This window comes from Engystomops pustulosus, chromosome 1 (assembly GCF_040894005.1).
Source record: "Engystomops pustulosus chromosome 1, aEngPut4.maternal, whole genome shotgun sequence".
NCBI lineage: Eukaryota > Metazoa > Chordata > Amphibia > Anura > Leptodactylidae > Engystomops > Engystomops pustulosus.
In genome coordinates, this window is record NC_092411.1 from 155436591 (window position 1) to 155450354 (window position 13764).

The following is a 13764-nucleotide window of genomic DNA, read 5'->3' on the forward strand; positions in this document are numbered from 1 at the left end:
ATTAAGGCTGCCTAGAGTATAAACCAGGCCAGCTCAGACTAACAAGAAAACATGAAATAAACTGACACTTATCAATGCATCATCAGCCATAGCTAATGGACAGAAGATGATGCAGGCACAGATTTAACATAGATATATAGAAAAACAATATACATTATACTATAAAGTCTATGGCTGAAGTCTCATAAAGAAAAAGAATGACAATAGATAACAGAAACCAAAGGGTCAACAAATAAGTGTATTCTGAGTTCACCCTATAAGCAATATAGAATTGACAGCCATTCCAACCTCAAGCCAGTGTAGCACATGACTGCATAGAAGTAACAAATGTTAGTTCGTGAAAAGGAGACATTGAACTATTACCTACAACATTAAGCAGAAAGTGTCTCATAGGCAAAAGATAAAGGGTGGTGAAAGGGACGGAAGAAAAAAGGAAGTAGAAATTGCTTGAAGAAAATAAGACCCAATTGATAACAATATATAATTGTATTAAAGCTAGATATATATATATATATATATATATATATATATATATATATATATATATATATATTTAAACTTAACTAGGAACATTTAGATGTAGCACAAAAAAGCTGAAATCTTCCATATATAGATTTTGCTGGGTCAACAGCCCTCCTCTCTAAAATCCATTTTATATTAAGTAAAATATTTTAACAAGAGATAAAAAGGAATATGGAATACACTTGTTACAATACAATTGTTTTGGTAGGTAATACCAGATAGGAAATCATACATATTTTTGTGGAGTGCCCAGTTCTGATGTGTGTCTACCATTCAGCTCTCTATTAGGCAAAACAGTGTTCTGCATTGGCAGAAGCTTTTCATTCTTTCCCTTTCCTGAGCATCTTTAGATTCACAGTTGATGCCAAGACAAAGTAATTTTACTGTTTTAGTAAGCCAAAGCTGCAGCTCCCCTGCCAAAAGAAAAGACAGAAAACAAGTCATATCCCTTGATATTCTCATCTGAGCCAGGCAGACATATGGAGGGATGCATATAAAACAAGATGTGTTGTTACACAGTGAGCAGGTCACAGGGGGAAAAAATGAAAGGAATTAGAGGAAATTACAGAATGTTCTGTTGACATGCTTCAGACAGTATGCAATAACCGCTCAAATAAAGCATTCATTATATAACCTACATTCTACACATATATTTAGCCACTTAGTAAAGAGTTTTCTTCAAAATTGCATTTAATTTCACAGGAACTTGAATCAAATGAAATAAGTTCTTAAATAAATGTCACTTCATAAAACTTTGAGAGAATTTCCATAATTTGAAATGGAAATCTGGAACATAAGGTGATTTTAAGTTTACTTAGGCCAAGTAACGAATCCTGTTTGTTCAGAATATTAATTTAAGTGGCACATATGCCAACAATACTAGAAAAAATATATACCAGACCACCTTAAAGGAAATCTACCATCAAAATCAAGAGTGATAAACATGCAAGATAGGTCCAGGCCAGGGGTAGGGAACCTATGGCTCGGGAGCCAGATATGGCTCTTTTGTTGGCTGCATCTGGCTCTTAGACAGCTGTGGCTACATATCTACTTGGGGGCATGTGCTGTGGCTACCTATCTGGTAGCCGCCGGTCTTTATTGGAACCCGGGAAGTGGGCAACGCCAATCAGCAGGGCACTGGCCCTTTAAATCTGTGAGTGTCCGCACGCTGGCCACCCAGGACGGGAGCCGGAAAGTGGTGGGTTGAGTGAGCTCTGAAAGGGGCGCTGCCACGTAGAGGGGCACTGGTGTGCCTGCGATCCGAGACCTAGATCGCAGGGGCACCGGTGACATTGGGACTACCTATCTACTGGGGGGCATGTGCATAAGGTACGGCTCTTACGGAATAACATTTTAAAATATGTGGCGTTCATGGCTCTCTCAACCAAAAAGGTTCCTGACCCCTGGTCAAGGCACTAAGGTAATCTTCTTATATTTGTTATCCATGGCCACCTTCCATCTAAAATCAACTTTTAAAATTATTCTAATGAGGCAGAAGGGCTATGAGGGTGTTAAAAGGGAATTCTCATCTGGGAATTCACATTTAATTTCATTCATCTGTCATATATATATGCATTTCTTCAATTGGATATGACTAAAAATAAATAATTTACCTGTGTAAAGATAATTTCCCATTAAAATGTTGCCATGTTGTCCCTTAAAAACAACATAGTTATCAGCCCTGCCCCGACCACCTGGATTCAGTGTTCGTTACCACAGGATCGCTGTGGCACATGCAGCAATTTCATATACCAAAATAATTAGCTTCTTTGTGCAATCCCTCCAGAAAATATGGTCATATCCAAGGACAACTATCTCATTTTTAAGAGGCCATATGACTACATTTATAGAAAATTATCTTCACACAAGTACACTTTTTTAATAACAATTGAAGAAATGTGTCTATATGGTAAATGAATAAAATGTTCTGGCTTATACTTGGGTTGGCTTATACTAGAGTATGTATGGCAATGCGCTTTGATTTTATAATTTATTATCAGGGGTTCCATTTTATTTCAAATGAATACTATGTAGCGTAATACTCCCACAACAAATTATGATATATTTAGTCCTTGTAATGAATTGCAACAATCCATAATAAATAAAACTATATTCTAACACTAAGAATTGAATTTTCTTCTAGTATTGTTTGGTTCTTCATTCCTCCTAGGTATACACCCGGTTCCAAGTAAAAGTCAAGTTGTTACTGTGGCGTTTCCAAAACGATGTGACCCTAACCCCTGCTTCTCAGGAGTCACCTGTACTGAAACATCCTTTGGATTTAAGTGTGGGCCCTGTCCACCTGGGTATACTGGAAATGGAACTCACTGTACTGACATTAATGAGGTAAAGTGCTTTACATACAGCATGTTGTAATTATGCATGAAATTATCATTTACTCTAATCTTTCTGTGGTAGCTCCTAATGAGTTATGGAAAAGAACTTAAGAGTATGTCATACATTGGGAAGAAGTAAAAAAAATTTGACTAGCTCTCATTTTAGACTTAATAATAGTAAATCAAAAAGTTCCTGCAGTTTACACTATATGCTCCTCGTTTGCATTTTCTCTCTTGAGGTCAAATAGCATTCAAACTTTCTGTGGTTAGATCAGCTCCTGTCACAAACCATTAACACCTCAGATTATGTGCCCTGATTTGAACATCTAACTAAGTTCATTTCACTGGCAACTGATGTCAGAACCACAAGTACCATTCAAGGGCTTTTCTGTAAAATTCCAAGCTTGCCAATACAATATTACTATTGAGCGCTGCTACAATAGAGATGTAGATGTTTCACTATAGATTACAATAAAATAGTACTTCAGTCTTTGGTATCAGTCTAATATAATTGTTGCTTGTTGAAGCCCCCTAGGGGTGGGGGTATAAAAAGTTACGTTTTATGTTAAAAAGGTGTCACCAGGAAATTAAAATTGTTCCATTGAAAAAACACCACATGGCTCTGAAAATAAAAATAAAAAGATTTTAAAAGTGTTGCTATACTATTAATTTTGTTTGAGAAGAGATCTCTTTAAGTAATAGTAAATTAGATTAATAAGATTAATAATATATTAATATGTTGTTCTAGTGCACTGCAAATCCTTGTTTTCCACGTGTTCGTTGTGTCAACACTGCTCCTGGATTCCATTGTGAACCATGTCCTCTCGGATATATAGGGAAAAGAGTTGAAGGAATTGGTTTGGAATTCGCTAGAGCGAATAAGCAGGTAACTTCAGGATTATAAAATTGTTTGATTAGAGATGGCTTTTACTGTAAAAAGGTGTTTTCCGGTTATACAGGCAAGGGCGGGGTGGGGGTGAAAAAATACCTTTCTCCCTCTAGTTCCCTGTCTCTGCTTTATGATGAACGCTGGAGGGAAGTAATGCCTTTTTCACTCATCTATTTGTTCCCCTAGAACTGGAAATTCCCAGAAATATAAAGTAGCTTAATATGTATAAATAAAGTGAAATGCAAACCTTCAAAAGTTTGGAAAGGTATCAATTTAAAGTATGCTTTCTGAAATGTTTTATGTGTATAAGTGTATACTAATAATAACTTACATGTTATTAATACCTAGCTATGTTCATACCTGATCAGTGATTAGCTGATCATTTTTTTGATGAAAAGTTTTTTGTGTGATGCAAATGTTTACCTTTCAATTTTATTAGTAATACCATTGAAGTCACACTCTGCAGCTGTTGCAGAACCACACTATACAAACCTTAACTGCTGCAGAACATCCCATTGTACACATTAGCTGCTGGGGAGCCTCATAATAGACAACTAGGTTGCTGCAGAACATTCCAATAGACACCTCAACTGCAGCAGAACCTCATAACACACATCTTGGAGATTAAAAAAAAAAATTTATGCTAGTTCTACAGAAAGGGGAATGATTTAAACTTTTAGGTTTTTATAACTTATCTTAACTCTTTTACACTTTCTTTGACCCCCGAGAGTACCTTGTCCCATTTGTCAGACAAGTTGAAAAATGGGGAAAAATGGTGTAAAAACCATCATAAATGTGTGAGAAGGTAGTTTTTGAGGTAAATTACGCCAGAATTCTTGTCAAAGTAGCTTCATGAATTCCCCCCACTGTGTGCTTCTTGGAATAACTGGCCCGAATGATGAACAATGGAATCGAACTAACATTCTCAGTATAGTTCCGCCACTCAGTGTTCGGGCTGGTCATTCTGGGAAGCACACAGAGCGAGTTTTACTCATTTAACTTGCTTGTATGAAACCAGCCTAATATTTGTCCACTATTTAATCATTATTTACATTATTTTAAAAAGAAAAGTTTTTCTCTTTAAGATGTGTCAGGACTTAGATGAATGTGGAAACAATCCATGTCCTGCTAATAGCGTCTGCACCAATACCAAGGTAAGGCTATTAAAACTATTCTGATGCTATCTAGTTGTTGAAAAAGTTTTCATTGTGGATTAGGTTTATACAAATCACATCACGCATGTAGTATAAGTGGATTACGTTATGGATTTAGAATCCTCAGTAAATCAAGTATTCCTGCAACCATTTTTTAGTAGTTTCTGCTGTGGTTGTAATACCTGCAGAGTGCAGACATTAACCGTTTAAGGACCAGGCCCTTTTTTGTTTTTTCATTTCCATTTTTCACTTCCACCTTCAAAAATCTATAACTTTTTTATTTTTACACTTAAAGAGCTCTGTGAATGCTTGTTTTCTGCGTAACAAATTACACTTCATAGTGATGGTATTGAATATTCCATGCTGTGTACTGGGAAACAAGAAAAAATTCCAAATGCAGTGAAAATGGTGAAAAAACGCATTTGTGCTTCATACTTCATTGGACGGAGCTGTGGGTGGTGTAATTTTTTGCAACTTTTGATTAAGTTTCCAATTATATCATATTTAGGACTATATGTCATTTTTATTCCGTTACGGGGTTAAACGCAGTGAAAAAATGAATTTATATTTTGATAGATCGGACATTTTCAGATGCGGCGATATATAATGTGTTTAGGATTTTTACTGTTTATTTATATTTATATCAGTTCTAGGGAAAGGGGGGTGATTTGAATTTTTAGGTTTTTTTTGAATTATTTTTTTTTAACCTTTTTTTTATTTTTATTATTTTCTGATCGATCCTATCATATACTGCCATACTACAGTATGGCAGTATATGGAGATTTTCCACCTCATTCATTAGCACATTGTAATGAAAGGGTTAAAATGAGAGAGCCTTGGGTCGTCAGCAACGGGTCATGGCAACGGATCGCTGCTCCCCGTAGAAGTCACGGGGAGCGACGATCCTCGGCAAGATGGTGGCCCAATATGCAGCAAAGACTTACCGACTATGGAGAGGGCTCAGCCCGTGCACCGGGACCCGATGCGTGCCGTGAATACAACACCAGTTAAACAACAATTCTGAAATTTGTTTCTAGCCTTAAAAGAAAAAAAGAAAGAATTATTGATACTAGGAAGTTAGTGGGATGGTACTATTATTCAATGCTCTAGTGTAGCGATGGCGAACCTTTTAGAGACCAAGGGGGACATTGATCATAATTTTTTAGATTGTTTTAGCACACGTTTTTGGAGCATTTTTTAAATTTGTCTCTTTTTTGGTTTGCAAGCAATAGTGGCGCACTTAGTAGTTTTGAGTCTCTGCACCGTATCTGACACAGTGAATGTTCTGCCGATATTTGCACTGCATCTAAAATTATTTTGTGCCTTAAAACTCACAAAAATACACCTGCTCTAAACAGGTGCACTTGAAAAAATCACTCTTTTCATGAAAAATGAAAAATTAACGGAATGCAACATGAAAAAAAAACTTCAAGCCAGTTTTAAAATGTAAAATTACATAATCTTTCCATTAAAATGGCCTTATAGGAGTTTGCCCACAAAGAAAATACTCAAATGCCAATCCCCTAGTGATGTTTACACAATAAGGATCATTTTTAACCCCTTACTTTACAATTTTACTCAATTTTATTGCTGTTTTAGCTTCTATCTCTCAGGGATGGTTAGTGTAAAATTCCAGAGTGTGGACACATTATGATCACATTATGATCTAGTTTTGTGAGCTGTAAATGTGGTTAGATTATCAGGGCACAAGGTTTATATACACTTACATTTAGCTTCTGAACATTCACTAGTATCTGACGCTTAGAAAGAGAGGAGACAGATCAGAGTTGAGATGATGTGATCCATGAGATGTATATTAGATATTCAGCTCTGCTATATCTCTGTTCTGCCACACATACTGTAAGATCTGATGTGCCTCTCCCTTCCCCGGGTAACAAAACTTATCAGGCTGTAACATGTAGCTCTCCTCTCTCTTCTGCTGTTGTTTGCCGGCAGGACGTAAGTGTGCGTGTCTATCAGTGTGCGCTAGTCCTGGATGTAAGGAGAGGGACTGCTGCAGGGATCAGAGGCAGAGAGAAGCTCAGCTCTCCATAGCGTCAGGCAAGATGGCTGCCGACCCTAAAGTCAGGGTTGGAAACCAGGGGCAACTGAAATTGTGTACACCAGGACTGATAGAAACAGGTTCAACCATATATTGCAATACAAGAAAAGGAACAAACCAGCAAACCAGGTGCAAAAATAGGCGAACTTGACTCAACTATATCGACCTCTTGAGGGGGTTGCTGATTGTTGCTATTGCATCCATGAGGTCCATTCACATAGACTGGATCTTTACAGTCTTTGTGTCAGCCTATGCATCTACATTTGCAGGGTATTTTAACCCCTTAACGACCAGGCCCTTTTTGATTTTTGCATTTTCATTTTTCACTCCCCACCTTCAAAAATGCATAACTTTTTAACTTTTCCATGTAAGGAGCTGTATAGGGCTTGTTTTCTGCATAACAATCTGAACTTAAAAAGTACAGTATTTAATATTTCATGTGTGTACTGGGAAGTGGGAAAGAAAATTCCAAATGTAGTGAAATTGGGGAAAAAATCAGTTTGCATCATTTTCTTGTGGGCTTTGATTTTACACCTTTCACTGTGAAATGTCTACTTTATTCCTTGGGTCGGTAAGATCACGGAAATACCAAATTAATATAGGTTTTATAATGTGTTCATACGTTTACAAAAATTAAAACCTTTTGTGCGCAAAAAAATTATTAATTTTGCCATCTTCTCTTGCTAATAACTTTTTCATACTTGCGGTGTCATTTTTTGTGACTTTTGATGACGTTTTTAATGCTACAATTTTTAGGACTGTACACCCTTTTTAGCGCTTGTTATTGAATTTTTTATATTTTTTTAATTGGCATTTTTTACTTTGGGCACAACGGTTAAACGCCAGGGATTAACCGTTATTATATTTTTATAGATCTTGGGATGCGGCGATACTCAATATGTTTTTGATTTTTATAGTTTATTTATATTTACAGTATAGACCAAAAGTTTGGACATATCTTCTCATTTAAAGATTTTTCTATATTTCCATGAAATTGTAGATTCATACTTAAGGCATCAAAACTATGAATTAACTTAACACATGTGGATTATATACTTAACAAAACAGTGTGAAACAACTGAAATATGTCTTATATCTAGCCTCTTCAAAGTAGCCACCTTTTGCTTTGATTACACTTTGCACATTCTCTTGATGAGCTTCAAGAGGTAGTCACCAGAAAAGGTTTTCACATCACAGGTGTGCACATTCAGGTTAAATAAGTGGTATTTCTTGTCTTATAAATGGGATTGGGACCATCAGTTGTGTTGTGCAGAAGTTAGGTGGGCACACAGCTGATGGTCCTTTGGAATCCTTTGTATCCCTGGGGACTTGCCTTTAGTAGCCATATAGTAGGTGACCATGCATGGAAAAGATAAGCCAATACAGTCATAAGAAGTATGATTGGGTGAATCCAGCAACCAGGCAGAAGAAAAATTCTTGTGCTTCAAAACTTCTGTTTATTTTAGCTCGTTAAAAACATAGTTATGGTATGATAAAAATAATAAAGGTCTGATGTGTTTTGAACTTATAGCAAGTTCTTAATCATGGTCCTATTATTAAGAACTTGCTATAAAGTTCAAAAAGAATCAGACCTTTTTTACTCTTATAGTACCATAACTATGTTTTTAACATGATGAAATAAAGTTTTAAAGAACAAGAATTTTTTTCTTCTGCCTTGTTGCTGGATTTACCCCTTCATCCCACAAAATTTACTTTTGTAATGGAGCAGACACACTATTATGGGAATGTTATTAGCCGAGGCTTAATTAAACCCCAGGTCAACAAGGCTGATGATATCCAGGGTTGGCCTCAACCTGTGAGCATCAAACAAGTCAGGCAATTCCTTTGCATTGTTGGTCATTATAGGCAGTTCATACCCACTGAATCCGCTTCCCTTACAGTGAAAGAAACAATGTGGTTATCAATGTCAAAAAGACCAAGGAGATGGTGATTGATAAAAGCAGGAACAAAATGCCCACAGAACCAAATTAGATCCATTGGCAAGCGGTAGATCAAGTCAGCACCAACAAGTGGGTGTGTACATTGATGACAGGCTGCAGTGGAAGACCAAGAAAGATAGGGTGTATAGAAAAGCGATGGCCAGCCTACACTTGTTAAGGGAGCTCATTTCATGTTTGGCCAAAAATTGTGTATTCTACAAAACAACTATGACGAGCATACTGTTTTTTGCTGTTATGGAGGAGGCATCAATGGAAAGGACAAGAACAGGCTGAACAAATTAATCCGGAGAGCCCAGGGACAATTGGGCATCCCTTTGAGGAAGTTTGGTGAGACAGATGCCTAAATAAATTTGATTGCATTACTGTAAGTAACACAATACATACCATCATACTACAAAAATAGAGCAGGATAAGTAACACCTATCACCAAATGTGTTCCTGGACTTCAAGATTCCATAATACCTTCATCCAGAAAACAATTGAACTGTACAACCAAATAGTGGAGAAAACAAAGTACTAAATATAAAGTGTGCCCCCCCCACTCCCTCCACTATGCACATACTAGTATTGTAATGTACTGTCTATTTTTGTACTGTTGGGTCTGTAATGTACTAGCCTGGGGCAGTACATATACAAAATAATTTGTAAATGTTCTAGACAGTTTATGCTAAAGAAGTTTGAGTGCTATAAGCATTTTATACAAAATAGAAGCAACCACCTGCATGTCCATGGGTTCAGTGCCAGAGGGCTCAGAGATCTGGCAAGCTGAATACAATTTCTGCAATTGCTTTAACCTTTGTAGAGGGTTGAGAGCAGCCACCCTCAAAATGAGCTGAGGCCAGGCTAGGAGCATGCTGTTGCACAGTTTTGGCTCAGTTGGGATCACTGTATTCCACCAACACAGATTGTTTCACCTGGTCCTTTTGCCTTTTCTGAGTTCCTCTGGCCATCTTGTCCAGCCCACCCATAAGAGTCATTACTGAAGGTGGGTGGAAGGGAAGAACGCCTTATTATAGCTGAAAACTGATCATGGCTGGGGTGGAGCTCTAGTAAGGCACATAAATGATGAGCAGCATGCGCATGTACCTGTCTCTGAACATTTCTTTTTTATGTCTTTATATAGGGTTCATATAAATGTTCTGCCTGTAAGTCTGGGTCTGGAGGTGGAAACCAAAATTTTGTTTGTAAAACTGAAAGGAAATGTCCAAATGGTGAAATAAGCAAATGCCATGAAAATGCAGACTGCATAATGGAAAGTGACGGATCCATAGCATGCGTGGTAAGTACTATTCATAGTTTTTTTTATGACTTAATTGAATATAACTTTAGGGTTAGGGTGATCAATTTTCACCAGGGTTAGAGTGAGCAATTTTCACTGAAGAGCATGTACAATGACTTTGAAGAACAAAGAATTAAAGTTTAACTCCATCTTTTAATGTTGTGACACATCACTAGGATACACCATAACATAATAATGGGCAAAGTGATGGAGATGGCAAGTAGTAAAAAATCCATTTTAATACTATATACAATTAAATTGCATAACACTTTACCAACCAGTGTTTAAAATCGAATCAATACATCTCTCACATTGCGTCTCATGCATGTATCGTATTGTGATTCATAGAACCCATGCCCCAGTCATCCACACAGACAAGCACATGCTGGTAATTCACACAGAACATGTAATCATTAAATATGCTATGCTATAAGAACCTGGTAATGTGAATCTCTTCAGAAACTTAGATTCTCTAAGGTTACAAGCAAAGATTTATTAAGGTGGAGCTTTAATATTTGTGAAAGTACAATGCTCTCATAAAAATATAAACTTGTCAGATGAAAAGATTAGAAACAATACCGTATATATACAATACATACAATCAGTTATGAAAATAAAATGAAATTAAAAAATGAAATAATTTACTATAGAATAGTTGAAATTAATTTGAATGGGGAACCCAGCAAAGATACTTCGGGCAGCCTTTCAGCGAAGTTGGGTTTCCCAAGACTGACAAAGGGGTCCACTGGATTCACTAATTTAAAACAAGTGGGTGTTTGGCCCCCACCTCCTGACTGTGATGTTACTGAGAAGAGGAGATCTGCATTACCCCTTCTCTTCAGAAAGGTACGCTCTGTGGATAATTTCAATAAAACTCCATAACTTTTGACCGGAAGATGTCACAAACGTGCCATTTCCGCCAATCATCAGGGTATCTCGCTACCTCTCACCCCATACCAAAATTTGTGTAGTTAGGCTTAAAATCAGGGGTGTTCCTGTGATCTGACCCTGTTTCCACCAGCCAGGTTCTTGAAATTAAGGAGATAGAGGCGCCCAAACTCTCCTGTAAATGAGAACTCATAATCATGAGTTATGTCCAAGTTATGGAACAAATATGATTTTTCCTTTGTGTTTTTAGGCAAGAAAAAAGCACACAAAACAGTCACAGTCAAACAAATGCCACCCAGGGTGGTCAGGCACCACATTAGCATTCCTTCCTGGCACATCCTGTTTGGGGTCTAAAGTGTAAATAACCTTACCACTACAAATGGGGTCAGTTTATGGCTAAAGGTGATTGTAATTTAAGGAACCAAGCTTATTTTATAGATTTAGTACCAGATTCAAGCTTATTATATGAATACCAGGGGCGTAACTTGAGGACGTGCAGAGAGTGCAGTCATAACCAGGACCAAGAGGATTGTTTTGACATGAAAAACTGAGTTGTCTCCAATCAGAAATTGTGATTGATATTATCATTTTGTTTAGCTATTTGTCTTTAAGACATTAACTTGTATATTAACAATTCTCTACAGTGTAAAGTGGGATGGGCTGGTAATGGCCTCATCTGTGCAAAGGATACAGACATTGATGGATTTCCAGATGAAAAGTTGCGATGCTCTGATCTAAAATGCAAAAAGGTAAAAAAAGAAATCAAACCAATAAAGTTAAAATGAATCCAAATGTAATATATATAAAAGTCAATAGAATTTACATTCAGGTCTATAAATATTTGGACAGAGACAACATTTTTGGTTCTGCTCATTGCCACAATGAACAAAACAATTCTGATGCAGTTGAAGTTCAGTCTTTTAGCTTCAATTCAGTGGATTGAACAAAATGATTGCATGCAAATGTGAGAAATTAAAGCATTTTTTAAAAAGAAACATTCCCTTCATTTCAGGGGCTCAAAAGTAATTGGAGTACTTAAATAATTATAAATAAAATGTTACTTTCTAATAATTGGTTGAAAACCCTTTGTTGGCAATGACTACCTGAAGTCTTGACCTCTGTGTTTGCTCTTTTTTAATGCTCTGCCAGGTCTTTACTGCAGAAATTTTCTGTTTCTATGCTGCCTGAAGTTTAGTCTTTAACCCCTTAAGGACGCAGCCATTTTACAGCTTAAGGCTCAGCCCGATTTTTTGGATTCTGACCTGCGTCGCTTTATATGGTTATAACTTTTGAACACTGTTACTTATCAAAACGATTCTGAGATTGTTTTTTCCCCACATGTTGTACTTCATTTTAGTGGTAAATTTTGGCAGATAAGTTTTGCGTTTATTTACAAAAAAAAGAAAATATGATAAATTTTTTGAAAAATTTGCCATTTTCGAAATTCTAAATCATTGCGTTTTCAGGCAGATAGATTTACCAGCTAAATAACTTGCTGAATAACATTTCCCATTTGTCTACTTTACATTTTCATAATTTCTGAAATGTTTGGATAATTTATTTTGATGTCGCGCGGCTTACAAATCGAATAGCGCTTTTCCGGATTTTCAGAATTGACTATTTTGGGGATAAATACAGTTTTGAATGAAATTTTACATATTTAGCATCAAAACCCCCTATATAATCTACCCATTTTCAAATCTGCACCCCTCAAGCTATCAGAAACAGCTTTTACGAAGATTGTTAACCCCTTGAGATCTTCATAGTAATTGAATCAAAATGGAGGTGAAATTTAGAATGGTCATACTGTTCCCTTATACGTTCATTTAGCACAAAAATTTACACATTTCCAAAATATAAAAAGAGAAAACCCACCATACAATTTGTTCTGCAATTTCTCCTGAGTACAAAGACCCCCCACATGTGGCTGTGACTTGTTTTATGGGCGCACAGCAAGGCGCAGAAGGGAAGGAGGGCACTGCAGCTGCCAGGATTTTAGTTTCCTCATTGGCCCCTTTTGAAGGCTATAAAATTTTCGCTTTTTCGTTATTGGGGCCATGTGACGGCATTTTTTTTGCGGGATGAGATGCTTTTTCCATTGTTACCATTTTGGGGTTGGTATCACCTATTGTTGAAAATTTAGGAACTTTTTTTGAGGGCAGGAGTAGAAAAGCATCAATTCTGTACTGGATTTTTGACTTTTTTTTTTTTTGGTGTTCACCGTATAGACTAATAATCATGTTAGCTTTATTCTATGGGTTGATACGATTACGGGGATACCAGACATGAATATATTTTCTTACGTTTTACTAAATTTGTCAAACAAAACCCTAATGTGGGGAAAAATCTATAATTTTTGTATTGCCATCTTCCAAGTGGCATAACTTTGTTACGTTTTTGGCTACGGAGCTGGTTTATGGCTTGTTTTTTGCGGGACATGTTGTACTTTGCACCAGTATCATGTCTGAGTACATATGGTTTTTTGGTCACATTTTATAGCATTTTTTGTGGGATTGAAAAGGTAAAAATCATAATTTTTGGAGGGTTTATAACAGTTTTTTTTTACGGCGTTTATCGTGGGGGTTCAATAATGATTTACTTTTATTCTACGGGTTGTTACGGACACGGTGATACTATATATGTGGGGTTTGTGTTATGATTTAGACTTTTTTT

General features: G+C 36.6%; 1 protein-coding gene across 1 annotated transcript in view; it reads left to right on the plus strand.

Moving 5' to 3' along the window:
- The window catches only part of COMP (cartilage oligomeric matrix protein), a 57793-nt gene that overhangs the window by 16476 nt on the left and 27553 nt on the right, over nt 1–13764 (plus strand). The window contains exons 4-8 of the mRNA XM_072112360.1: nt 2693–2868; nt 3607–3744; nt 4833–4901; nt 10048–10203; nt 11736–11840. Coding sequence (XP_071968461.1) covers nt 2693–2868; nt 3607–3744; nt 4833–4901; nt 10048–10203; nt 11736–11840 — 644 coding nt within the window. The remainder of the gene's footprint in view (nt 1–2692; nt 2869–3606; nt 3745–4832; nt 4902–10047; nt 10204–11735; nt 11841–13764) is intronic.